This window comes from Phaenicophaeus curvirostris, chromosome 8, assembly GCF_032191515.1.
Source record: "Phaenicophaeus curvirostris isolate KB17595 chromosome 8, BPBGC_Pcur_1.0, whole genome shotgun sequence".
Classification (NCBI taxonomy): Eukaryota; Metazoa; Chordata; class Aves; order Cuculiformes; family Cuculidae; genus Phaenicophaeus; species Phaenicophaeus curvirostris.
The window spans coordinates 29,745,852-29,773,599 of NC_091399.1; the positions used below are offsets into that span (position 1 = coordinate 29,745,852).

General features: G+C 50.0%; 2 protein-coding genes across 4 annotated transcripts in view; both read right to left on the minus strand.

Annotated features, from left to right (window-relative positions):
- Nucleotides 1–27,748, minus strand: part of MKNK1 (MAPK interacting serine/threonine kinase 1) — a 107,465-nt gene that overhangs the window by 26,971 nt on the left and 52,746 nt on the right. The window lies entirely within an intron of this gene.
- On the minus strand, nt 1,424–25,894 carry MOB3C (MOB kinase activator 3C). Of its 3 annotated transcripts, none has more exons than XM_069863054.1 (5): nt 25,760–25,894; nt 25,193–25,355; nt 17,521–18,020; nt 7,309–7,511; nt 1,424–3,129 (listed from the first exon to the last, which is right to left on the minus strand). In XM_069863054.1, exons 3-5 carry the CDS (start codon nt 17,936–17,938, stop codon nt 3,100–3,102), a joined length of 651 nt encoding a protein of 216 aa, XP_069719155.1. In that variant the 5' UTR covers nt 17,939–18,020; nt 25,193–25,355; nt 25,760–25,894; the 3' UTR covers nt 1,424–3,099. The 3 variants fall into 3 exon arrangements, with proteins under 3 accessions (XP_069719155.1, XP_069719156.1, XP_069719157.1); XM_069863055.1 differs by having other exon boundaries at nt 25,193–25,362; XM_069863056.1 differs by lacking the exons at nt 25,193–25,355; nt 25,760–25,894 and adding an exon at nt 21,641–21,709.

Consider the following 27,748-nt stretch of genomic DNA (forward strand, 5'->3'; position numbering starts at 1 on the left):
ATAGCTACTGGAGGATTACACTAATGGCAGTGAAGCTTCTCCTTCTAACACAAGATGAAGAGTCATACAAGTTGAAGAATCCTGAAAATACGGATCCTCTTCCTCCCCCTCATCATTATTGTTTCCAGCAGGAGGATGTTATTTGCCACCACTTGCTGAGTGTGAAGCAACTCTGTACCCCAGCAGCACCTGGAGCCAATTGTTCTGCAAGAGAAGCCCTGCAATCCAGGGTTCCTCCAAGTCCTAAACTTCTTTCAAGTTTTCCACAAAATTACATGATTGAATCAGTGATTACATTGATTACATGAGGAAAAGTGCCAGATTCTTTTAAGAAGCAGTAGTTGTGGAGCTTGTGGGCTCACTTAGGATCCAACAGGATAGTGAGTCCTGCTGTATGGATGTTAGTAGCAGATGCCGTCACCTGGTATCTCAAAGCATCCAAGTAAGGTCCCTCATTGGAGCTGAATAGTTGGTGTTCCAAGAAATTTGCAGGCAGACCATGCTTTTCTTTTTTTCCCCGTGGCCACCTTTACAAGAAGAGACTTTCTCGTGTTAGAGACCTTATTTGCAGTTGCTATGTTCTGCATCTGTGCAAACATGCAGTAGTCCCCAAGGCACTGCTGGCATTTCAGCTCTGACTCAGGGTCTCTTTTCATCAGGGAACTGAATGCCACACTCTTTCTTCGAGGTTTTCTTGACACTTATGAGTCATTTGTCCTTCCCTGACCTGCATGAGGGAATACGGCTAACCGGGCTGCACTAGCAAATCTATCAGGCTCCAGAAAGTAAAAACTGCGTACATTCAAGAGAAACACTCTTGCCTCTAGTTGTGAAACTCTGCTACAATCAGCATCTTACCCCAACCCCAAGAAAGCGATTAAAGAATAGGTCTAGTGTTATTAACCCATTTCATCCCTTTCTGATCCCATGTGGATTCATGGTCGTTTCCCAGCATGGACCGATCTTTTAACCCGTGGAAGCAACGGCTTCTCATTGGCTTGTTTTTCTCTCTTCACAAGTCTTCTCTTACATTATACAATTTTTCACCAAGAGAGGAGAAATATCTCAGACCAAATCATGTTATGGTTACTGTGACCAGTCACCCAGGACTCAGGAACCACACACTTAAGAAAAAGTAGTGAGCAAAACTCACTGGAAAAATATCTTCTTGTGGGGTGCTGGTAGAGAGTTTGCAAGAGGAAGATGCAGGCCAGCAACATTAGCCTATGTCAAGCCACTTTCTGAGATCTCAAACTCATTGAGAGCCGTCAATGCTGCAACTCTCAGAGGAAAGCCATTTTTTAGCTTATCCTGAGTGCTGTTTCATTATACCAGTCTTGCTACAGATGAATCAGGAAAGAACAAAGTACATTAGGCTTATCAATGTTTTTTTTTTTAATCAATTACAGAACAAAAGTGTTTGGACTTTTACTGATTTGTTTACAGAGAAAATATTGGAATGATGTATCAGGTGGTTTTGTGTCTGCTTTGCTCTGTTTTATTTCCATGTAAAAATATACATCTGATACACAAGATTAAAAAAATACATTTTTCCAACAAAATAAGTGCTTTGAGCACTAAAAATTCACTTGTGCGCTTCAATTTTGGCCTAAATATTTACATTTTCTAGCCATATCCCCTCCCTACCCCAAAATGGGCAAACCCCAGGTTATAAACATCAGCTGTCTGGTATACAAAACTTTCCCAGAAAAAGGGAAGGAAACACAAATGTAACAGTTCTGTGGCTCAGATAATTTGATTTTAACTAACTTCCCCAAAACCATACAAAAAATAGTTAAATTATTGTCAAATGAAAAATGGCACAGGGAACACAACACTGATTATCAGGTACTGCAAGCACGAGAGGAAATTTTGAGATGTGATAAATTTCAGGGGAATAATGGCACAGACCAGGTAGCAGTGGTAGGCTTTCAAAAGGTCAAAAAAGTTTAAGAAAGACTGATTTTGCCTTTTTGGAAAACCAGGGTATATTAGATATCTTTTGAAGTTCTTCTCTACCTGATTTACTATGCTGTAGGGTTGTATAATGGAAAAACAATTTCTACAGCCAGTATCTGCTGATCTTGAGCCAAGACGACGTGTCAGGAAATGCTGACATGTTGAAAGTGTTGCTTTCTGGCAACAGCTTCCTTCCACCACTTTCTGAGTCTTTCTCAGGAAGACTGTGCTGATCACACTGGAAAATGGCCTCATTCACCTCCTCTTGTCATGGGGCCATCTCGCCATTAGTCCAAGCTCTGTTGGATGTATCTTGGAACATCTTGAAGTCCCCTCTGCCAAGCATGAAAAATCCCTTGGGAGGGAAAAGGGTCCCTTTGGTAAAACATGAATTAGGACAGAAGGAGAGATGTTCATAGCTCATGGTTAAAACCAGTACATCAGCAACTGGCCACATGAAGGTGGTTGGGATCAAATGTCAGCAACTTGGCAGAGCTGATCTCAGATGTAAGCAAACCCACTGCATGTAGGAAAGGTAACAGGCACTACTCAGTAGCCAGTGTCACGCCTGCTTACCAATACAGCTGGAAGAGGATGGATTTACACTAGATATAAAGAAGAAATTCTTCGCTATGAGGGTGGTGAGGCGCTGGCACAGGTTGCCTAGAGAAGTTGAGGATGCCCCATCCCTGGAGGTGTTCAAGGCCAGGTCGGATGGAGCTTTGAGCAACTGGGTCTAGTGGGAGGCGTCCCTGCCCATGGCAGGGGGGGTTGGAACTGGATGAGCTTTAAGGTCCCTTCCAACCCAAACCATTCTATGACGATTCTATGATTTGGAGCTCAGCATAGCTGAGGACAAAACAAGAGGAAAAGTAGCTGAAGGGATGTTACAGACATAGAATTGATTCTTAGAAACCAGAGTTTGCAAAAGTCAACCAAACTTGCCAAAAAAAAAATCTGTCCAGAGATGCATGGCAAGCTAAGGATTAGGCTCTGTTCTGAAGAGGCTCTTCTGCAGTGTTCATAGTTCATTGAGTTGAAATGCCCAGAGGGAGTCCTTGGGGAAGAAGTCTTCCACCACAGGGTCTCTTGTTCCATCAGACTCCAAATGAGCCAGCTGAATTCACTTGCCAGAATGCTTCAGTGGCAGATTCGTTCTGTCATTTCTTTCTGCATTGAGGGAGGAGAGAAGAGTAAGAAAGAAATAGTAAGTGCAAAGGACAGGTTTTAGTAGAGTGATGTGCCAGGCAGTTTGGTAGGTGTCCAAAAACAACCCAAGGAGGCAACTGTGGGAGTCTCAGGGAGTGTTTCTCTATTTCCAATGACAGCCCTCCTGGGAACTGCTCTACCTCAGCAGCTACTTCCTGGCATCCTCCTTGGTCTCTGTGCCACAAGGTTATTTTGGCAGTGCCCTAGCGTTGTGAGTTGTCCAAGGAAAGAACATTGGCAGAGATGTTGAAAGCTGCAGGTCCTGCTCCTGACTCACCCATGAGCAGCCAGACAAGGCAGTGCCACTCTCACAGCCTCCAGTTACATCTGCCTAGGGAGGCAGGACAAGGAGCTGCTCCTGGCTCTCACTCTGGGATGTGACAACAGCTCACCCAAAGGATCTGTGGTTTTGGCAGGGAATCCTACAGCCACACTGCAATGCAAATGAGTGCTAATAACAGAGGGCCACAGGAAACATCCTGTGAGGGTGAGCTCTGTTTAGGCTAATAGACTGCTTTCTTTAGCCAGGGTGCCGTCATGCCAGCTGCATTAGGAAGGTGCTCAGCTTTCAGCTGGTGGAAGATGGAATTTGTCCTTGCCTCAAGGAGCTCAACAGATAGCTTGCAAATCATGTACATTTCTGCAGTGAGGAAAGTCTGTGCTCCTCTCTGGTTCATCAGGGTCACGGCTTGTGAATCTGTGTGTGCACACAGACCCCTTCATGCACCCCAGACAAAGGTTAGCACATTAAAATGCATTCCCAAAATAGACCTGAAGTAGGACCGTCTGTGGAAAAGGAAGGATGCAACTCTGAAAAAAGGAGAACTAGGAAAGTAGGAGGACCCTTGAGGAGCCCCATAAAAGGCCCTTTAGGGATATAACCACGGGGGATAGAAGCTGCAGTCTCAGCTCTTTAGTTCTGAAAGTTTTGTTTTTAAAATCCGTCGAGTGAGAGTGACAAAGAGAGGACAAAATCATTAAAACGCAGAACCCTTCCATCAAATAAAGACAGTGCTCTGCCACAAAATCATATTGCAAAGAAACGTTTACAAATATCTCAGAAGAAATAAGAAGAGGGGGTGAGAGACTCTGAATATCCTTCTGCAACAGCATCCAGGCCACCCCACTAGCACAGCACAACGCATTAAAGCAGCCTTGAACAGGATGGGCTGGGGTGGCCAGTGGACTGCCAAGCTGCCTGCAAGCTGCTCAGGCTGCCCCCAAATTCCAAGGTATTCATTACACTCCAGAAATCCTCACAGCTCTGCCTCCATACACATCCAGCTGGACTTCTGCCAGCGCTGCTGCCCAGCACCATGACTCGCCCTTATCAAGGAAATAAGTGCACGGCTTCTCTCTGCCCCCACATTTCTTCATTTGTTAAGAGAGTGAATCAGTGCCTTTCACTAGTTCTGCCAGCACAAAGGATCTCTCATTCTTGGCTCCCAGGATTTGCTGCTAGGAAATCACATCCCAAGGAAGCTTGACAAAAGAGAAACTGAGGCAGCAAAGGGAAATTCAGCCAAAGGCAGGGTTAGAAACCAAGAACTCCCTTATCTGCAATCCCTGCAATTTTTTTAAGCTATTTGGGCCTAGCAAGATGTTTTCTGGCTGGGAAGGTGCTGTTTGTTTGTTTTTTTTCCTTCTTACTCCTGAATCTGAAAACTGGGGCTCCTCAGTAGAAAGCCCATATTGGAAAGTTCCAAGCATAATGCAGCACTCAGTCCTGCTATCCTGCTCCAGATGTGTGCCCTCCACGTGCTTGGTGTCCTTCTACAGTCACAGGCAGGGAACAGGCACCTCTGCAGGCAGGAGAATCCTCTGTCATGGGATTTATGTGGACTAACCCTAAATGCAACATTAGGAAAGCTGTCTGGCCTCACGAGGTCGTCAAGAGACCGAACCTCTCAGGGACAGTTCATCTCACCCCAATGACAGATTGTTGTCTTTTCACAAACCTTGAGAGCTCACAAAAAATGAAACCCTGCAGTCTTAGTCTAAAATGAAGGCAGATGCAACACACTGTCTGTTCTTGCTTAAGTGTCAAACCAGCTGATGAATCCTTCAGGATTTAAAAACAATTAGGAGCACAGCAATAGCTATGATGCAGCCCCGTGAGAAGGGGAATGAGCAAAGCAAGTCACTGGTTCTCTGTCTTCAGTTGGGCAGAGTAATTAGTCACAGGAAAGAAGATTGAGGTCAAGTATAAAGTGCTGCAGAGGCTGGATATTATTATTTGTGAATCTTCTTCATCTGCTGGTGAAGCAAAGCCAGGACAGCATGAATGCTGGGCTCCTCACACGCTCCACAGCACAATGAACCAGATCTACATCAGGCTCACAGGGGCTCATTGGAAAGTCTCTGGTTTGTACATGAAGGAACTTCCCATGATTGTTTTCCCTGCCTGCAGCAGAGACAAATGGTGTTGGAAGCTACTGGATCAATCCTAACCCATGCAGACTTTGGGATTGATGGTTGCATCAAGCTGCAGCCTCCCAGAAGAAACAGTCACAGTTGTTTGTAAGCTGCAGCAACTTGTCCCTCCCTCCTTGACTCAGCATTGCATCCTGGACACAGACGTCCTCTGATTTGCAGGACGCTCTCATAGATGCCTACAGCAAGTCATTGCCTGAGGGAAGAAGGTCTCCCATGTGGTTGGCTCTGCCTGGGGCTTGGATGCCAGGCAATGGGCACACCAAGAAATGAGACATAAGTAGACCGAAGGTAAACATGTCTCATTTCCTTGTAGTTTAAGCCTGGTTGCATCACGCAGGAAAATTTGTTCATCTTCTAAGCCATAAATCATCTCATGTTGCATGTGAGTCACTGGCATTGAAAGCCTATTTAGCAATGCCAGTCTCTACTTTGGCTGTTAGGTGCTAATTACTTAGATTAGTAAGCATCAATAAAAGGAGATGACAATATTATGGGCTGTATATCAATGCTGAAGAAGTCTGTGATGAGGAGCAGTGGTGAGGAACACTAACAGAGGACAGAGTGATGTTGAGCTGCCATTTTCTGGAGCTGAAGCCATTGTGATCATATAGGTCACAATCAAACTCTACAAAATAATTAACATAGACACTGTTGTCATTCAAGTCTCCTCTGGTTACATCATCATCTCTCCATGCTCCCAGATCATGATCAGAGCAGACAGGCAGCAAACTGACTGAGACAAATGAAAGCAGCAAAGCAATAAAGCGCTTAGCACTTAGGGGCAGGAGCATCCCCTTCCACCCCCACCTACTCCTAAACATGCAGCTCATGCTGGGACTTTGCTCAGCTCTTTCCTTCCTGGAATTATGTTCTCTTGGTCTTCCCTGGCTCTCCACTGCTGGGTACAGCCTTTTCTGCAACCCAGTCCTTATCATAGTGTGCTAACTACTGAGTTCCCTATTAATTCTTCTCCCCATTGCAACATGACCGTACTCAACCTTGTCTGTGACATACTCGCTTCTCTTACAAAACTAACTATGTGCATTTGCTCGTTTATGTGCCTGGGCTGTCTGGCCCCTGCTTCCCACCAGTCCTGCTGTTTCCTAGGACTCTCACTCTCTGCCTGGCTAATTGCTTCCCAAGAGAGGCTGCAGACAAATATAGAGCTCCGGTGGGGCCTCTCCAGCTTGGTGTCTATACCTGTTGTCTGGAGCTGTGTTGCCTGTTGGGGCTCTTCTTCCTGCAGCCTCACAGTAATACACACTAGGATCTCAAGTATGGACCTTAGGCCACTAACAGGAAAACTTAAGACTGTGGAAAGGAGACCAGGGCTCAAATCTGACCCCTGAAAGCCATGTGGACACAACACTTCCATGTGCAAATTACAGGAGAGCTACCAAGACAGCGATCCTGAGGGTATTAAAGAGAGATTCATAGAAATGGTAGCAAAGGCAAAGTTTAAGGAGGGTTTTCAAAGGGTAAAGGGTTTCCTCAGTGTTGCTGGGAAGTTCTCTCTCAGAGCACTAAGCCTCTGGTTACAGGGCAGAAAAGATGGGTGTTTTTTTCTGAGGTAGAGTGGCTGAAAGAATCCAGAGAGCATGACTGCACCACTCAGAGCCCAGATTTCACCTGAACAGACCAGTGCTGTGTTCAGCCCATGCCACTCTCACACCCTCCACCTCCCCATCCCTGAGGCATCCTTACCAAAGGCTCGAGCTCCCGATGGTCAACGAGGCTGAACTCCCTGATGAAGTAGTAAAAGTGCTTGTAGCAGGTGTTGACGTGAGCCTCAGCTCCCATGTTGATGATGCTGTCAAAGTGGTGGATGTAGACATGGACAAAGACACGGAAGAGGCGGGTGAGGATCTTAGTGCAAACTTGCTGGAACTGCCTGGGGAAGGGAACACCTGCAAAGCAGAAGCAAGTTGGAAGCTATTTGACCATTTCCAAACAAACCAGCTAGCATTTAAATGTCACTGTCATGCTTAACAGGCCATCATGGATGATGAGGAAGGACTCCCTTGGCTAATGTCAAGAGTGACAGCTACAGTGGGGCAATGTGCCATCTCGCTCTCCTCGCATACTTCCTCAGTACCCAACTAATAATTTCACACAGGCATGATCTGAAGATTTGAAGAGTTTCCCTACAGAGAAAATGTCTCATCTAGAGGAGGAGGCCACATCTCTCCACATCTGGCTCTCTCCAGAGCAATCTGGCAGAGGATCCTTCTGTGCTCTCTCTCTGCATTTCCCCTACAAGCCTGTGCAGACACAGCTTAAAACAAGTTGTATTTACTCAGGTCCATGAACAAAACAAAACCTCTACCTAGCAGAAAAGATACCTCCCCTGGTCCTCTTTTGCTTGCTCCATACACCCTCAAACATCATTTATGATGTTTCGACAGAAACAGGCGGGGCTCCTACCTTGTTTCCTGATCCTCATTTCAAGCAAATATCTCACTAAAAGAGGAAGAAAACTGCTCATCTTACTGATGTTGAGGTTGTAATTTCATGGCATCTGCACAATGCTCCCTCCTGAGAAGTCCTCTCAGGTTGTTTGAGGACGGGACCCACCACACATTGCTGTGTCCTTTTAGCCTTGTCCCACACAAGGACACAATTTCATACTCTATGTTTCCATCCTTGTCTAAATGCACTGCTATCACAGAGAAAATCTCAGGGGTGTGATACAGTCACTATCAGCAAGCTTGGAGTAAATCTCTAAAGGAAACATGGCTTTGAAACCTCAAACGTTTTTTGGAAGGAAAGAAAATGAGACAAGTGGAGTTTGTTTTCCTGAAGCTTCTTCCTCTCCCCTGAGCAATTCAATGGAAATTTGCAAAGAACAAAATACAAACCCCCCTTCCCACGGCTGTAGCAGCCTCCTCCCTCAGCTTCTTATTAATGCAGCACATAACTCTTCAAAATCTTTCCAAATAATTTCCTCTCAACCACGGCCAGCTCACACATTTTGCACTGCAGAGAGCATCAGCAAATCTCTTAGCTAAAAAAAATTTAGAATGGTAATTTTATCTTTGAATCTTTCTCATCAGCCTCGCTAGGCAATTAAACTGTTTTTCCAAAAGACTCCTGGCAGTTTTGCTTCCCAGCAGCAATTCCATGCCACTCTACTCCGTGGGTGGCAAACGCAAAGGATCTGTCCCTCCAATGTGTGCATGGAGCCTGTGTTTTCAATAGCCAGGGTTTTCTGGGTGCTGGGTTCAGTACAGAAAACAATCTTCACCCTAAACCAGAGTCACCTTCAGCCCAGCCTGGTCTCACTTTCCTTTATGCACAGCGTGGGTGCAGCAGGCAGGACAGAAGCATGTGTGTTTATACCACAGGTGGATGTCTCAGACACCACTTGGAGGAGGACACGTATCTTAGCTCAGCATCACACAAACACCGAGAGGTGTTTTTTGAGACTGATTGACTGCTGTTGCTCTGCATAACCTCGAGCACGCTGCAGCCCCAAGGCTGCTCCTGCACCAGGGACCTCAGCATGTCCCGTGTCACTGCCGGCTCTAACAGATCCTGATAGGATTTCTGGGAAAGGTGTTCGCATCTGGCAAAGTACAACGAGGATCTCCCCGTGCCGGCAGCTTAGAGATGGTATTGGAGATCTGCTTCTGCTTTTCATCCTCGGCTGCAGAGCTCTCCTTGCCTCCCATTCTGATAAGGGCAGGGGTCAGACAGACACCTCTGGGTTTCCCTGCAGTCAGGAGGGACACGGTGCTTCAGCAGCAGCTTCATCTGAGGTTTTTGCTCTGAATCAGAGTTTGCTGGGCAAATAAAAGCCCTGATCACCCAGCTGGGGACTCATGCATGCCATTAGGGCTGCAGACCAGCTTTGAAGAACCAGTCAAGAAATATTTCTTTTAATAAAGAAAAATTCATGACAACAAGTAATTTCTGATGAGCAGACATTGCAGGGCCCTGGCTGGGGAATACACAGTGTTCTGAACAGCCTGGTTCCCTGGCACCAGAGGCGAGCTGTTGCTGCCAGAAACTCAGCAAGGTGCCGCCAGGCAGACAGCAAGGCATTTCTTGCCTCCAGTTGGTAACCCGAGTGCCTCCTCAGGTCAAAGCAGGTCATGAGGAAGAAATCAGACCTGACCCAGGAGTTCATCACCAAGCTGCAAAAAGTGATAGTGAAGGAAAGCAGCAAACCCCAACCCAGTCCTGAGCTGAGAGAGAAATAAGATCAGGCAGTGAACAGCAGACCAAGAGCATCTCAGACTGATAACATCTGTGATCCAGATATTGGTGTTAGATGAGCCACATCCAGAGCTGGCAGATGGTGGACAAGTGGCTTTCCACCACTTTTATCCTAAAGTCGGTGAAGAACTGTCTTGTCCTATAAACCAGTTGCCAGCAAGTCTTCATGGATGTGCTGCCAGCTGAGAGGCTTAGCAGGGCAGACACCTTCAGCTATAACCTGGGTTTTCCAAAAGCATCTCTTGCATCAGGGAACAGAGATCTAGCATAGACCTTGGGGCCGTTGGATACTATGTGAGCTGCTGACCTATCCTAATGATGCCTGGGAAGATACCACCAAGCTGCCATGACCTGCAAGTACCCTTCTGGGCTACCCCACTGCTGTGCTTGGGAGGTGAGGCTGGGCTGCTCTTCTTTGTATTCATCACAAGGTGTCAGTGTGTGGCCGTCCCCTCCAAACATGGCCAAGCTGTAGAGGGTGGCTGACAGCCACCAACGGACTTCCACAGGTCACCCCTCATCCTACTCTGTCATGATGCCACCTATCCACTGTGGTCCTTTGGGTCCAGAGATCACTGGGGTCCGGCTGTGGCTCTTCTCCCAGGTGACAGGGGACAGGATGAGAGGGAATGGCCTCAAGCTCCACCAGGGGAGGTTCTGGCTGGACATTAGGAAAAAAATCTTCACAGAAAGGGTCATTGGGCACTGGCAGAGGCTGCCCAGGGAGGTGGTTGAGTCACCTTCCCTGGAGGTGTTTAAGGGACGGGTGGACGAGGTGCTGAGGGGCATGGTTTAGTGATTGATAGGAATGGTTGGACTCGATGATCCGGTGGGTCTTTTCCAACCTGGTGATTCTATGATTCTTTCTCCACAACCTCGTCCCTCTCACTTGCACACATGCCAGGGGAGGTATGGGCAGCCCCAGCAGCACAGGGCACAACCCTAGGCCATCAGGTCTTCCTGTTCTGCAGCCACGCCTGTATCTCCTGTGCCAGGACTCTCAAAACATGCTATGGATGATTGACTGAGCCCTGTGTCTGGCTCGGGGTCCTGCTCCAGCTGAGCGAGCGCTTCCCCACAGGAAGGAAGCAGGTTGTGCGTCTGATGAGCAGCCTCTGCTAGCAGCAGTTGTGCCTCGTTGCTGATCTCCAGCGACCTGGAAAGCAACCCACAACAGCCCCAGCAGGCACTGGGCACACCGGCAAGGAGCTGGAGAAATACCCCATCACCTCACCCAGAGCTGAAAGGGATGGGGTCTCCAGAAAAGGCTGCATCTGACCAGCCCAGAGAGAGCAGCAGAAAGCACTGGCATAAATGCGGCTTGCCCTGGGTCACAGCAGCTGCCGCAGCGGATGTCCAGCAGACAACACATGTGACATCCTCTGTAGCACACGAGGGGACACAGCGAGAGCAGGCTGTGCCTCCTCCCTGCAGCCAGGCGTGCATTGCAGCCAGCACATCCCAGCAAAGGGAAAGCCCTGGGACTAGGATCTCTGCGCTGGCCTCATGCCTCTCCTGCCCTTGCAGATGGTTATTTTTAACTGAGCAGCCAGTCCCCAATACGTTTATATCGGAGTCGTCCTGGCTGCTAGGAGGGGTCACTGCCCAGCAAAGGGGGAGCAATGGGGCCCATTCCCCAAGCGTGCGTGGCAGCAGGCTGCTCCCACCATCCCTCCCACCTCTCTGCCGTGCTGGGACACGAAGATCAGGTCCCAGCTGGCAGCAGAGGGACTCCACGAGTGGCCAATGTGCCAAGAAGTGGTGTCTGTCACTTGGGGGACCTTCTCCACTCTGAGGTGGTGCACAATAGCACAAACCAGCAGGAGTAGCAGCTTGGTAAGCTGGAGGGGTGAGGCTGGTGAGACTGACTCTGCATAGCTGAGGTGAGTGAAAGTCGGGATGTAGCCCTGAGTTTTGGCAAATCACCCTGGAAGTGTGATGTTTCTTGGGTTTTCTTCACCCACCTCAGCCCTAAATACACATGGCAACCCAGCAACGTCATCCCAGCACGTCCCAGTGATGCTGGTCCCAGCTGCCCCAAGGGACAGCAGAACACCTCAAAGCCCATCTGGGCTGATACAAAGGCACTGAAATAGCCTTTACGTTTAAATCACTGGTGCTCACCATCCAGCAGCCTTGGAAGAAGCAGCAGCGAACCCACAATCTGACAATTCTTCTGTGGTGAGTGATGAGGAGGGGACCACGGGATGCAAAGTGAGCTTGCTCAGACGCCAGCAAAAACATCTACACTCTAGGTCAGCTCTTTTTCTCCATCCATGATCACAGGCATGTGCTACCCAGACGTGGCACACGGATCAGACAGCTGGCGGCTGGAAGTGTTGCCTGTCCCAGGGCAGAAACACAGCCTGATTCCAGGAAGAATGGAGCAGAACAGCCATCCCCAGCAGCAGAAAAGGGAGAACATTACCTATTCTCCAAGCCAGGGCAAAAGCTGCAAGTACAGCAGGTACAATTTCACTCACTGTAACACAGCCAGGGTGCTGGCGAGCGGTGTGACTCACAGCTCTGAAATGAATTAGCACCTTCAGTTTATCTTGGATGTTTTGCTTGAAAACCCCAAGGTGTGATTTAATGCTCTGAAAAATCTGTTTTCCCTACTCTGTGCTGCTTGCTTCAAAATGTAAAGAAACCATGTGGGACTACGCGTAAAAGGAAATGAAAATGAGAGGTAACAAAGTTCTTGCGCTTACCGTAAGGGACTGCGAATGGCTCTTGCATCTTTCCTGTCATCTCTCCCATCCCTAGCCCTTGTGCTCCAGCCAATTTAATTTTTTCATGATGAATCAGTACTGGGAAGCTATTTTGCTTCTTGGCAATTGTACTTTTTTTCCTCTGCAAAAGCAGTAATGAACTATGTGATGAATTATTGCTGTTGGTATTATTTTTCAATTTCATTTTAGCCACCATGGTGTTCAGTGATTCATTTTTTCCTAAAAATAAGTCTTTAAAGCCCCATTTAAAACTAATGGCGTGATGGCAGCTGCAAGCTGGTGTGGTGTTAATTTTGGAAGAAAATAGGCACAAAAAGAAGACAAATCATTTAAAAAAAAATCCAGCTGAGAGAACGGCAATAATTAGCTGAATTCTGAACATTTTTCTCCTGTTGTTATGGGGAGAAAGTGTCAGATAATTTCGCACCAAGTTTTCTCTGTTTTTCATAATTGTTTTGGGAGCATGCTCGAATGGCAGAAGAGTTTTGAAAAGCTTTCCAAGAACTGTTCCAAAATCTCCTCTGAGTGATGCTCTTTAGAGCCACAGGCACGTTTGGCAGAGAGCACAGGGTGTTTCCGGTGCTGGGTCTGATCCAAACCCTGCATCCGCACTGATTTAATAACAGAGAAGTCTCAGCATCCACAACAATGCTGGTTTGGGACAGCTGACCTCGTGCAACACGCAGTCTGCTGCTGGGCTGACTCGAGGAGATGCAGCTGACTGCCAGGGGCCCTGCAAACCCCATCCACTTAATCCTCCTTCCCACCAAGCAACAGCTCCCTAAAACCAGGAGCCATAGGGCAGAATGATTACCAGGAGGAACAAAGATTTTCCAGGTGGCAATTGGTTCACGTGGCCACTCACTGAAGAAATCTACTGATATAGTTTTACCAGCTGGTAAAAATACACCTGTAGAATCATTTATTCATCTCCCTGCATGGGAACAATGCTTATTCTTCATTTAAATGTATTTTTCAGGACAGCTATGTTCGTTGGAAGAGCAGAAACAGAGCGCTAACGCATGCAAACTGATACTGAGTCATCGGGGAAAGCTGCTGCTGCTGCTGTAGATTTATAGCAATCAGGCTGGCAGAGCTCACCCCATGCAGGGATTTGTCTCATCTGACTAGCAGACAAACAGATTTCCGCTCCAGAGGAAGAATTATACAGCAAAGCCCTTAAGTGGGACTGAGACCTCCAGGGATAAGGAAGATGCAGTAACGCCCTCACCCCCTTGCTGGGGTACCCAGAGGGCTTGTCAGCCCTCCTGTCCCCATCAAACCACCACAGGGCTTTTCTACTGGTGCCAGCTTGCCATCTGAGGGTCCTGCTGGTTAACTCTGCCAGGTCACAACCCATCTGCTGGCGTTGGGCTTCCTCGCCGCTATTTCAGATGTCAGCAGCGCCTCTGGCCTCACTGCAGAGCCGGCACAAGCTCTGCATCATTCAGTCTGGCTAAACCCAAGGTGTCTGTCACCCAGGTTGCTCTGCTCCCCTCCCACCTCTACAGCTCTGACACATGCTGAAGGACCAGATGCTTTAGTGGTGTAAATCAGCGCTGCTTAGCTCTGGTCACTGGAGTTGTGCCCATCTACCCCATCCAAGGTCTCCCCCATGATGACAAAGGACCCTGTAAGCCCACAAACCAGTGATTCATCTCTGCTCATTTCCAGCTGAGCCTGTCAGCCCAGGGTGAAGGATTCTGACCCCTGAAATACCTTCCCCTGAACTGTCAGGACAGCCATGAGTGAGTGAGCCCCGCTGAATCATGCGCTGCTTCAGGCTTTGTAGGTTTTGGATGGAGAGGGATGCTGAGGTTAGCCTCAGGCAATGTTAGCAAGTTTCTAAAAGAGGAAAAAAAAAGTAGTCTGTTTTGTCTGCGGTTGATTGGCGTTAGCCAGGGAAATAGTTGTGCTGGGACAGTTGTATTGCACATGGCAAAGAAGGGTCAAGAGGGAAAGCTGAGATGCACTCAGCTCATAAAATACCTGCTGAGGTGGTGGTCAGTCATGCCAGTGAACATCTCCTATGCAAGAAGGAGTGGAACAAACATTCTTGATAAATCCCATCTCTATTACTGATACTGAAGAGCTTCACCTCGACTCCAAAGCATGAAATATATTTTTCCCTCCATCATCTTAGAATCATAGGACTGTTTGTTTGGAGAAGGCCTTTAAGATCATCAAGCCCAACCGTACCTGTCCATTACTAAACCATATCCCTAAGCACTTCATCTACCCAATTTTTAAATATCTCCAGGGATGGGGACTCAATCACCTCCCTGGGCAGCTGTTCCAGCATCTGAAAGCCCTTTCAGTGAAGAAATTTTTTCCTGATGTCCAATCTGAACTTTCCCTGATGCAACTTGAGGCCACCAGAATCCTCTCCCCTCCTTAAAACAGCTCACATGTCCCCTGTGTCCTCTCGGTGCCTTATTATTGTCCTGCATCTTCTCCTAAGAGGCTGACTCTTTAGGAGGGAGGCTGAGCATCTCTGTTTGCTCACCCTGGCCGCCGTCCCTGAGCCCTGCACCCCCCCTGCTGCGCATCCCCCAGCCTCCTCCTGTCATCCATGCCAAGAGCCTGTCAGCAACAGGAGGATTTGACATTTCCCTTAGGCCAAACACCTCCATCTCCTGAAATGCCAGAGGTGCCAAGCAATTACCCGGTGCACAAGGCAGGCCAGTGAAAGGCTGTTAATTGGGGACACACTGATGACAACAACAGCCTTTCGTGCATTTTAAAGTGCAGTCTCAGACTAAGTTCCCTTTTAGAGATGTAAGGCCAGAAGCACCAAGACACTCCAGCAAAGGGACTGAAGTCACTCAGGGACCTGAAGGTGTCCCCTCCTCAAAGAAGGCTTGGAAGAGAGACCCCGGTAATGGCTTTAGAAGAGAAAAAAACATAGGTTTGCCCCACGCCAGCCCACAGCCAGTCTGAATCTCACCCAGAACATCCCCCATGCCAAAATAAAAGAAGTAGAAATTGGGGGCGTCAGCCATCCCTCCTCACATTGGGATCTGCTACACCCTGGAGGGAGAAGAGCCAGACACGGGGTGAAAACCAGCAGGACCATGACTGTACTTGGGTTTTGCACCTGTGAGGGAGATGTGGGAGGGTCGTGGGATGCTGCTGTCCCTCTGTGGCTGTGGTCTTTCTGCAGTGTTAAGACTCTTTGTAGCCCTAACTACCCAAAGCAGCTTTCAAGCAGCATCACATCCCAAATCCAACCTGAAAGGCATGGAATTGGACCAGGACACTCGTACCTGCCAGAGGCAAAACAGAATAAATCCATGTCTGCACCTCTGCTCTTAACAGCACATGGATCTTCTTGGGAGAATGGAAGATCCAGCCTGTACGCAGCCAGAATCAGCAGGGACTTTGTTGTCCCCAGCAGAGCTGGGGCTGCTGGCATGGAGCATCCTGCACTGATGCTGTTGGCCAGCTACATTTCCAGCCTCCTCTGTTCTCTGGGATGTGTGGAGCCCAGAGCCCACGAGGGAGGAATGTCTGTAGGGCACAGTGAATGCCCCTGGTGAATTCCAAGGGCTGACTCCTCCACATACCCTGAAGACAGCCTGTCTGCCTGTCCTGTAGCGTGAGGATCTGGCACTGCACTACCCAGACTGCCATGAGGGGAAGAAGGCAGCTATTACCTGCAGGTCTTGGCTTCAGGTGAGGGAGGCAGAGAAAAAGAAAGCCCCAGAAGGCAGGTTGTACTGCTGTAACACCAGGCATAGCCAGGTCAGCCAGGTCAGACCAGTCATCTGGGGAGTAACCCCCTGCCAGAAGGCTGAAATTAAGAGTTTGGCACAAGCAACCTGCAGGCTGTGCTTCCCTCTTGCTTGCAGAGACCTGTAACTCTTCTAAGCCTCCAAAGGCCAGAGGCTTTCCCAAAATAGACACAATTAGATGCTACAGCACAGCCAAACAGGTCTACATCAGCAAGTGGCAGCCAGTAATCCCACACAGGCCATTTTCTTCAATGTTTTCTAGCATATTAATGAAAATCCTGAGCCTAAACTGTGCTGACTTCGTACATCTCTTGTCAGCTGTGCTGCTTGGCTAAACAAAAAAGGTCAAGCAGATTCGCAAAGCGAGGTGTGTGTCTCCGAAGCTCCTCAAATCTTCTTTTACATTCTAGAACCTTTGCATTTCATCAGAAAAGCAACCGGTCCAATGTGCGACCTGGGGCTCTGGCAGCTCCGCCACCCAACACATCCACTCCAACCACTGAAGTCATCTTCCCAATCTACAAGAACGCAGCTACGTAGCAGGGCTAATATCAGCTGCCAAGCATTGCAGGTCATCAGCAGAGGGGTTAGTCTGCAAGCTGTGTTACCTTTGGCAGCTGCTGCAAGCTCTTGAGGCCAAAATTTTTGAATAGATGCATCATACATGCTGGGCATGGACAGACAGAAAGACCAGCTCCTAGGTTAGGTATATCTGCTCGTACAATGCCTCAGCTAAATGGTAAGATATGATGAATTAGCAGAGATGGAAATGTTAGCTGGGAAGTGAAGTGGCAAGGTGGGATAAAGGTTAGACCTTGGAAGCATGAACCTACTTGGAAAACCAAAAAGAAATGGAGTTGGTTAGTTTAGGGAAGAGCACAGTGCAAGGGTGTGATCATCACCTCCATGCAGCCCTGCAGCTCAGCTCCTTCAGGAAAGGCAGGGAAGCTGATGACCTACTAGCCCTCATTTCTCACAAGCACAGAACTTGTGGCAAAATTCAAGCACAGAAAAGGAAAATATTATTTTCAACATCTCCTAGGAGATAAATGAGAAACCCTGAGCTCAATTTACAGCAAGGTAACTTGCTGTGGGATGGCCATTGAGAAGGAAATGCCACTTTATTTGGGATCACAAAGTTCAGCAATACCAACCCTGAGGCACACCAGCAGCTTGGGAAAATGAACCGGTTACAATCCCAGCCTTCCCATGAAGAACCAGAACACACTCACCTATCCTGGTGGGGAAGATGTCCTCGTTGTTAATGAGCATCTCGATCCAGTCCATCAGCATACACATGTACTGCGGGGCCGACAGCTTGGTTGGTTTCTTGTATTTGCTATCATCCTGCCACCTGTACTCATACTTGAGCCCACCCGACATGATGGGGCAGCTCTTCTCCGTGCAGTACTCCGACATCGTGCCGTAGATGAGGTTGATACGGTTGAAGAAGTCCACCACGTGCACAGCGATCCAGTCGTTGATGCTCTCTCCAGGAGGCAGCTGGACCACCGCTTTCAGGTCCAGCCCAGACTTGAGGGAGGCCTGGGCTTTCTTGTACAGCTCGAAGCGCTGGGTGCCCGGCTCAAACTTCTTTCGAGGACGAAACGTTTTGTCTTTGTTGAAGACTTGCTTGAGACACAACGCCATTGCGGGCAAGGCTGGCCAGGGTGAGGACAGAGGCTTGGTGCAACGAGAAACCCAAAGCTGGGCTCTTCAGGGATGGAGGTTTCTGGGAGAAGAGAAAAATTTTGGTCACCTATGAAGGTGTGAATGTGTGGGCACGACTGCAGAGACAAATTCACACCAGGATGCTGTTTGGCCCCACCGCTGCATATGGAAATGGAGATTTGGGGTGAGGTCCCAGCCCCTCCATATCCACCAGGGTGACCTGGAACAGCTGCTGCCCAGCACTGGAAAGGGTGAGCACTGCCACACGTGCCCTATGTCAATGATAGACAGTCCTTCTTCCCTCCTGAGCACACCAGGAGCTCGCCGGCTACAGCTAGGCTCTTATCTCTGGGGCTTTATCAATAACTGCTGCAATAAGGTGAGAGCTCCACCAGGGGAGGTTTAGGCTGAACATTAGGAAAAATATTTTCACAGAAAGGGTCATTGGGCACTGGAACAGGCTGCCCAGGGAGGTGGTTGAGTCACCTTCCCTGGAGGTGTTTAAGGCACAGGTGGACGAGGTGCTGAGGGACATGGTTTAGTATTTGATAGGAATGGTTGGACTCGATGATCCGGTGGGTCTCTTCCAACCTGGTGATTCTATGATTCTATGATTCTATGATTAGTGGAGTTCACCAGCCCGGACAGTCCCAACCTGGTGGCCCCTTCCGCTTCCAGCAAGGAGGAAGCATCTCTTTCCCAGGGATTCCTCAGTACAAATAACCGCTGACCCTGCCACAGCGGCTGGCGAGCGATGCTCCAGGGACTGTGCTGCGACCACAGCTGGCTGCTGGTTCACACAGCCCCAGCGCTGAGATCAATGGGAAAAGGATGGATTGTTTTTGTTGCTCTGCCCCGTGTGTTTGTTCAAAAGAACAAAACCTGCATGTGAAGAAGGGAAACGGCAGCCTAGCACAGCAACGTGACGCGCCAGGACGCACACAATGCACCCAGGACCCGGCTGGGTGGTGAGCAGAGCAGCTGATGCTTCGGGTGCCTCCGTCTGGAAGTCATTGCTCTGTGAAACGCTGAGCTCACTCCTTCCTACCCAAGCTCAGCAGCACAGACAAGGGCTGCGGTCTGGTTTCCTCTTCCTCCCTGAAGCTCCCGTGGAAATCCCATCCGCCCCAGGCTGTCCCAGACAGGCTGAAACTTGTTTAATTATCAATGATGGTAACACAAGATCAAGACCTCCTTTTGATAAGCCTTAGGGAAGAGAAAGTCCTCCAACAGCATCTCCCTGATGGGAGGAGATGAAGAAAGAGTTAATAACAAAGAAGACAAAGATTCAAGGAAAGGGGAACTGACTTACTCAAAGTCACGAGCAGGAGGGAATGGTGCCTGTGCAGAACTTGTGTGCAAATTCATTATTAAAAAGACAGCTTTTAGCCAAAAGCTTGCTATATAATCTGTTTTCTAAACTAGTCCTGAGCCACAAGTAGATCCTATTCTGCCCAGTAGAGACCGGCTAAATATCTTGCAAGAGAAACCCTGTGCTGGGCTCATGCCCACCCAGGGGGCATCACTGGGAGGCAGCAGGACCTAGTGATCATCCCGAATTGCATCAGAATCTGCCCTGTGGGGATTTCTACACCACAGCCAGCATGTGGCTGTGAAGGGAGAACCCCAGCGTGGGTGCAGACCCTGGTGTGAGTGTAAAACCCAGCGTAAGTGCTGTTCCTGCACCAACCACAGCCTTTCCCACAGACTGGATCATTGCTTTGTGGCTGCTACATTGCAGCATGGTGGTACCAAACCATGCTCTGCACCCAGGTACAATCAGACCTAAACCCGTATGGTTTTAGCTGGTTTTTGCCCCACTGAGGGGGTCACTGCCATCACACAATGTTTTGCAGCGTGAGTTTAATACCAGAGTGTCTACAAACCTTCCCAAGAACATGTGGCTGGATGGGATTTTAATGGCCGTGGCCCTGATGTCCTCATTTATTGGCAAAGGGCAATGACTGGGGGATGTTTCTTGGATGCTTTTTCCTCCCTTGCCCCTAGCAGCCATCTCTGGACACATCAAAGATCTTGTTCCTCACTTCAAAAAAAGAGCACAAGCCCTCCAAAACGCCAGCTGGCATCGTGTCATGACTCCCCCCTGTCCTGAGGGGCAGGATCTCTGGCACAGCAGCCCCAAGAGAGCCCAGCGAGGCCAGGGGACTCCGGGCACAGCCAGGCTGTAAGGAAAAGCCCTGATCCGGGGCTTCCCACTGGGCTGTCACATACTCAAGCTACATTCTGTTGATAACACCTCTAAAAAAAAGCCTGCTGGGAGTTTGCTAATGCAGAATGGCTTCTAAATAAGTACATATTTCTAAATAAGTACTATTTCTTCTAAATAAGTACATATGGCCTCTTCTCCCAAGTGACAGGGGACGGGACAAGAGAGAACGGCCTCAAGCTCCACCAGGGGAGGTTTAGGCTGGACATCAGGAAAAAAATTTTCACAGAAAGGGTCATTGGGCACTGGAACAGGCTGCCCAGGGAGGGGGTTGATTCACCTTCCCTGGAGGTGTTTAAGGGACGAGTGAATGAGGCGCTGAGGGACATGGTTTAGTGATTGATAAGAATGGTTGGACTCGATGATCTGGTGGGTCTTTTCCAACCTGGTGATTCTATGATATACATACATACATATATATTTATGTGTAACTATAGCAATGAAGATCCTAACCCAGTGGCGTAGGAAGTGCTGGGCTTCCCTTTGGGATGAGGCAACCTCCACCTAAGGAGAAGTTGGGATTTTCCCATCTGACACTCGGCAGCTCCCAAGGATGGGGATGCTGCAGCACCCACTAATCTGTCCTGCAGCTCCCTCATCCCCATCTCCAGCCGGTCCACAACCCCTGATGAAGCTGAGCAGCCACTTTGCCCAAATCAAACTGTTTCTGCTGGCCTTGGCTCCATTCACTCCACTCCAGGAGCTATTGCTGTTTGCAGGCTCTTCCAGGCAAAGGCTATATTTGTTCTGGGATGATGAGAAGCTGCCCTGGCAGATGATATCCCATCAAACACACCACTTGCAGGGTCCATCAGCAGTGAAATCTGTTCTGCATGAACATGGTGGGGTCCCCGTGTTCTTGTGTCTCACATTGAATGCCTTCTGTAAATACTGAATCACTCATTGGGAAATAAACTGCATCTCATCTCTCAAAGCCATCCTACTGTCCTGTAACTCATCCCATGATGCGATCTCTGTGTTACCCTGCAAGATGCTCTCCCTCATGAGGCAGGTGCTTTAGGCTTCAGTACTATCTGAATAAAACACTGGTTTTAATTAAAAAAAAAAAAAAGCAACAAAACTGCTAAACATCTCCCACGTTTTCCTACCACGTCTCTGTTACCAGGAAGCGTGGAGAACAATCTGCTGCTGCCCAAGTGCCTGGAGCAGGTTTGACCCCTGTCTCCTGAGCCTGTGGGATGCTGGCCCCACAGCCTCTCTGCTCCCAGGGCAGCAGCACACGCTGGAATATCACAAGTAGTTTTGCTTTCAGGAGCCTCGCCATCATCTCTAACAAATTACCAGATCACTAAAAGGCCTTGTGAGTCCTTACTGGAGAAAAACAGTCTTCAGAAATTAAATTTAACATGAAGCCAAAATACATCCTGGGATTTATGACCCAAAGAAGCAGAAGGAGGCATTGGGCCAAAAATCTAATTTCTTCCCTACCTCACTCCAAAGTTTTCACTGCCCAGAGAGATGGATATGCAGGGAAGGATGTAAGCTGTGTGGGGAAGGAGCTGCATGGAGGCCAGGATAGGGACTTGAAATACCAGCTACAGCCCTTGCAGCTGGGGTGCTGAGGTGGGACACACCAGCCTGGGGCAAGCAGCCTCTGCAGGATCGCAGATACCTCAGTTTCTCCTTGGGCAGGGACTCAGCACATGCCTGTGCTTTGTGGGAAGAAAGGCAAAGTCCTTCGGGGAAGGACCCAGGCGCATCCTGAGTTTCACTGGTGGGAAGGGACATCAGCAGCAAACACAAGACCAGATTTTCCCAGTGTCCAACTTTAGGCATCCAGCTCAGCCAGTGCTCTTTCATCACCGGTCGAGTATTTGAGACCGGTCCATGTAAAGATACGGAAAATAAGAGATCCTCCAAGGTTTATCTGTGGCACAATGTCAGCAGCACCTGGCATTTGGGGCTGTCGAGTTCCTGGAAACGCAGCTGGGGCTGGAGTGAGACAGGACACCCATCCAAGTCCACATCACTGATCACACTACTCTTTTTGGGAAATCCAAAGGGCGAGCTTCCATTCACAGAATCACAGAATCACTAGGTTGGAAAAATCCCACTGGATCATCGAGTCCAACCATTCCTATCAAGCAATTCCACAAGCTTAGGCAGCAGCTTCCTAGGACACGACCGTACACGTCCTGCTGCCGACCCGTGCCAGCAGAGCCTGGACTGGTGCCGCGGTGGCAGCCTGCGGCTCTTTGCCTTCCTTTCCCACGTGCAAAATCAAAGCTTCCCCAAGAGGAGCCTTGGCAAGGGCTGCAACCCTACTTCACCACGCTGCAGTTCCCATCACAGGGTGGTGCCGGCACCCCCGTGGCTCACACATCGCTTTCTGAAAGCATCTGCGAACCCCCAAATCAAACCTCATCCTGCTCTTGGGATTGAATAAGGAGAGGAGCGGGCAGCTATGGAGCCAGAGACTTTCCCCACTGCCACTCCATGTCCCCGCTGTAGATGGTCAGAGGAGGATGAGTGAAGCTGCAGGGTGGAAAGAGGCTCCTGCTTCCCACGGGACATCCATGCCAAGTGCTTGCCCCCATCCGCGCTCCAGAAATAGCCTCAGCTTTGCAGAGGGCTGGCTTCAAACCCAGCTGAACAGCCGCAAAACCCCAGCCGTGGCTGCGAAAGCTGCTGCCCTCAGTCCTGCCCCTGTTTTTACCGACAGCAACAGAAGTGAAAGTCTGTCGGGTTTAGCAACAGCCAAATGAGCACAGGGTTAAGCTCGGCAAGGGCCAGGCAGAGCTGCTGTTAGGGGTGTAACAGGCAGAGACACGTGAAAACTGATTTCCTAGATTGCTGGCAGGTCCAGGGATGAAAGGAAATGAACTGGATGGGGGAGTATGCAAGTTCAGGGACAAACTAAGCCACTAATTTCAGATTTGAGGGCTGTTTTGGTTTTTTACTTAAGCTCTTTTTTTTTTCCTTCTCCTTGTTTTATCATTTGAAAACCACAGAGGAACATGCCAATGCAAAAGCTTTGTTGTAAATTAAAAACAACTCTGAAAGGTCTGTTTAGAAACCGAGAAAACAAAAGGGGAAAGCAGGCAGAGCGGTGGAAGGGTGGCTTCCTCTCCCCCAGTCCTGCAGGGGCAAATCAAGGTCACCCTCCAGTTTTGGCCTCGAATAAGCTTCAGTTGGACACCCAGCAGGAAGGATCCGTCAGACACTCTGCCAGTCTCCAGGGCGATGGGCACTGGGAACAGTCTCACACTCCCTGCCTCAGTTTCCCCAGTTTCAAAACTCCTCTCCTTCCCCTGGCTGCCTTTATATTGAGCTTTGGGGCAAAAGTGCTTTGCAAGTGCCCCTGGGAAGCATTAATGATCACAGAGGGTAAGGGGAGAGAAAGGCTCCTATACTGGCACCTCCCGTGGCTCTGGTATTAAGCATATCCTCTCTGGATCTGGCCCGAGACGGTTACACACTTTCATAAGCATCTGGAAACCGCAGGTGACTGCTTTAGCAGCACACTCCAACTCTCAGTAGCGATGCAACAGCCAGGGAGCGCAACAAGAGGTCCAAAGCGACAGGCAATCCACAGGGAGACTCTGGCTCCCGCTGCTTTTTGAAGGGACTGGAGGAAGGGCACAGATCTGTGCAGCTCCAGGCACCACACTGCAAACTGTAGGTTAAATATACAGCTCTGTACATCCCCCCTGTCTTCAGCCACTCAGATGTCTACTTCTGCTTCCCTGATTTAGGGGATTCCCTTCTCCCCGCCCCAAGCAGTGTAGAAGTCCTGTCCTGCCCTGGTCCCCGACAGAGGAGCAGGGCAGGCATCAGCTCAGCTGCTGTCTGCGAGAGTCCGAAAGAGCCAGCCACCAGATAGACAGTCTGACCAGAAACCAGCTGGCCCTGGGGCTCGGCTGGCTTTTCACTGCTCTAGGATGCATTACTGTCTGGCTGCTGACTCAACAGCCTTGTCTCTGAGCTTCCCTCCAAGCCCTAGAGAAGTCCTGCTGCAAAGTTTGATCTTCAACCTGTCCTGGAGCATCTTTGCAACTGGGGCTTTTTCTCGGTGCACTTGAAAATATATCAGAAGCACCCCAAAGGGCAAAGCTGCCTCTCCCAAGCATCCTTTGCACCGCAGCCACCTCAGATCCAATCTAGACAGGGGCTGTGGGCGTGTGGGGATCCCAGAGAGGGGAAAGCATCCCCTCCTTGCCAGCCTTTCCAATAGCGATGTCTGGTTTTAATAGTCCAGGGAAGAGGGGGTTGCAGAAGGATGATGCTGGGGAGTACGGTCTCGGGGTGCTGGCCCCACTCCCTCTGTGCATCCTGCTGGAGCCAAGCCCCCAGCTGGGCTGTCCGTGAGAAATGGGATTATTGGCTGCTGATCCCAAATATAACCCAAACGATGGAAAATTCCAGGAAACGAGCCAAGACAAGATGCTGGGAGGGGAATCAAGTCCCAGAATATGGGCTGGGGGAGCTGCAGAGAAGCCTTGAGTTCTCAGCAGCATCTCCTCGCTGCCAAACCCTCCTTGTGCAAAGCCCCGAGTGCTGCGGAGACCCACAAGAGGTGTGGGCATCCTCTGAGGCAGCCCCCAAGCACCCATCTCCAGAGCAGCCACCTCTGGAGCAGCAGTAGGACTCAGCCCCCGTGTCCCAGATGGGGCCAGCTGCCAGTGGGAAGCCACGCTGGTCCTTCCCCCAGCTCACTTGGTGCTTGGAAATCCCCAGCTTGTGTAAAATGGACACAGCAGAGCTTCCAGGAATGGGACCTCACTCCTTGGCTTGCCCACCCCAGCCAGATCTGCTGTTCCCCTGGCCCCGTCCCGCTCCTTGCCCTGGGTCTCTGCCGTGTCACTAGCAAACAGCAGCTCCACGAGGACCACAGTGTGGCCCAAAGGCACCAAAACAGTTTTTCCCAAGTCACCCAAGATGCCTCCAAGCAGAAAAAGCAAAGCCCCATCTCTCCAGGCTACAGGTAGCACATCCAGTTCATTTGGGGGTGACACCCTGTGGGGCTGGGGGCTTTTTGGGGGTACCTCATTCCTGGGGGATGGGATCTTGCTGCTGCCACCAGGGACTTGCTGGGAGCCCTGCAAAGAGGTGTCGATGGCCTCTGCGGTGCCCGACTGCTCCGGTGCAGTCCCAGGGGTGATTGCTCCACTGTCAGAGTCGTAATCCCAAACACTGGGAGGTCCAAGCCTGCGAGCTCACGGAAGAAGATGAGAGCAGATAAGCAAGTTGCTGAAAATCCATCTTGCTCAGCTCCCCCCACCCACAACTTTCTGCCTTCACTCCAAGACCAGAAAAGCTGCTGCGAGGACTGTCCCACCCAGGAAACGAGTGTCTGCCCACACCATCTGCACTAATCCCCTGTCCATGAAACAGGCTCCTTTAGTATTTACACGCTGGCAGCTGAGCTGAGACATGATGGAGGAAGGGGAAGAGGCTCCTGCAGGCATTCGTGCCCCAGCTGGGTGAAGGATCGCACTTTCCCAGGCTACCCTCGACCAGAGCTTGCCCAACCCATGCTTAAAAGCACCCCAGGAGCATCCCTGGGGATGCAGAGGGGTGCAGCCCTGGCTTTATCCACCCCCAGCACTCACCTCATTCCCCAGCACACTCAGTTTCCAGCCTCAAATCCCTTTGCTGCACTTTCTGCTCTCACTGAAGAAAAAGAAAACAAAAACTAAGAAGAAAAAAAGTCCAAGTCGGGCTCCCTGTTGAGACGGTCAGCGGTTTGGGGATCACAGCGGCAGGGAGAGCTGCTGCGCTCTGGCGTTCGCTGGGGTTTCGTTAGAGAAATGCGGGGCCAAGGGTTTTTCTCTGGCCAGTGATGTCACATCCTGACCCGGCCGACAGCTCCAGCTGTCCCTGGAAAACCCGCTGGGTCCCCAGCAGCCCCAGGAGCAAGCACGCACTCTCACGGACAGGGACCCACACGCACCATGCCTGGATGAGGTCCTTGTTGGGATGAGGTCCCACGCTTCTGGCTGGCTCCAGGCTTTCACAGGGCAGCAGCTTGCGAGGGGAAAGGAGATGAAATCCTGCAGTATTTCTCCCCACACACCTTTTGCTCAGTTTCACTTCTCTTCTTCCTTCCCCTCTCCGCGCGCACACACAAAAAAATCAGGCGGAGGTTTCAGTGCCAGGCCAAGCTGGACACCATCCAAAGCAGAAAAGGCAAAGGAGGGGGAAAGAAAAACCCCAGAACAACTTTGACTGCACAAAGCAGACTTTCTGTCTGTTGGTCTCAGAGGTGGGGTGAGTTCTGAAGCTCACTGCGGTATTTAAATAGCGCTCGGCGAAAGCAAGCCTGCGCCGGCATGCTCAGCGCTGAGAGGAGCAACCAGCCAGCGTGGGATGGCTCGGCTTTGGGAGAGACTCTGCTTCGGGGTCAGGCTGCTCAGGTGCGGATGTAAAACTGGATGCTTCCAGATGTGGTGGTGAAGTGGAAGGCAGCAGAGCAGCCCCGACGCTCATCATCGCAGGTCTTTCCCAGGGGAGCAGCTCGGCTCAGTCACGGTGAGATGAGATGCAAGCATGGCTGGAGATGCCTGCAAATAGTTTGGCACCAGGACAGTTCTAGTGAGGAAACACTTCTAGGCTTTGCTTAATTGTGTGTTAAACTCAGGTTCAGCCAAGCTTTTGTAGCTGGTGGGGCAGCAGGAGTGTGAGAAAGGAAACCACAAACCCAGCAGCTTGAGATGATGGGAGGATCTGGTTGCTGGGTGGGTCTGCACGAAGCAGGAGGATTTAAGATGAGGGTTTGCCTCCCTGGATCCTGCCTGGCTTCCCCTGTTGCTGTGGCTGGGGATTTAGCTTCTGACTCCACGCGGGTTGTGCACCCAGGAGGATGCATCTGTGCAGGATCTGGCCTTCTTCCCCCTTCACAGGGCTTCTCAGCCACAGGTGATGCCAGGGTTTGCCATTGAGGCACAAAGCTCAGAGCCAGTCTTTAAAAATAAAGTCACCTGCCCAGCAAGGGCAAACAACCTCAGTTATCCAGGAGCCTCCTGGAGCAGACGGACAGGAGGAAACTCAGCCTGGACCCAACATGGCATCTTCTCCCTTTTCCTCCCTCTCCCTGTGCGGGTGCAGCATCCCACACAGCACTGGTTCTGTACAGGTGCAACAGAAACTCTTTGTCACCTGCAGCAGCATATTATTAGAAGCAAAGAAGGCATCAGAGGGCCCTCAGCATCTGGCAGCAGCTGCTAGTGGATTGCTTTTGGGTGGAAACAGAGGGAATCAGGGCTCTGGCAGGGCTGAACATCTGCTGATGGGATTTTGCACAACCCAGCAGCCCCTTGCTTTCCTACGTTTCCCTGTTTGGGATGTGGCTGAAGGGCAGGTTACGAGCCAGGTGATGGGAGAAGGATGCACCAAGGACACGTAGGATTCACCTGTGCTTGGTGCCCCTCGCAACATGAGAGGGCCGAGATGCCTCACACCTGCAGCACGTTTCCACAGAAAGGAGGCCAAGAGCTGGATGATGTCACTGCAAGGTTCAGGCAGCAGCAGCTCTGCAAAGTCTTTTTTCAGTACCTGGAGAAGCATCCCAACACTGGATGATCCCTTGCACATCACAGCCA

Excerpts from the sequence above, each read along its gene's own strand:
- MOB3C (XM_069863054.1), bottom strand. The coding sequence starts at position 17,938 with ATGGCGTTGTGTCTCAAGCAAGTCTTCAACAAAGACAAAACGTTTCGT. Across the intron at positions 7,512-17,520 it reads CATCTTCCCCACCAGGATAG|GTGTTCCCTTCCCCAGGCAG; the intron begins GTGAGTGTGTTC and ends TCTGCTTTGCAG. Across the intron at positions 3,130-7,308 it reads ATCGGGAGCTCGAGCCTTTG|AAAGAAATGACAGAACGAAT; the intron begins GTAAGGATGCCT and ends CCCTCAATGCAG.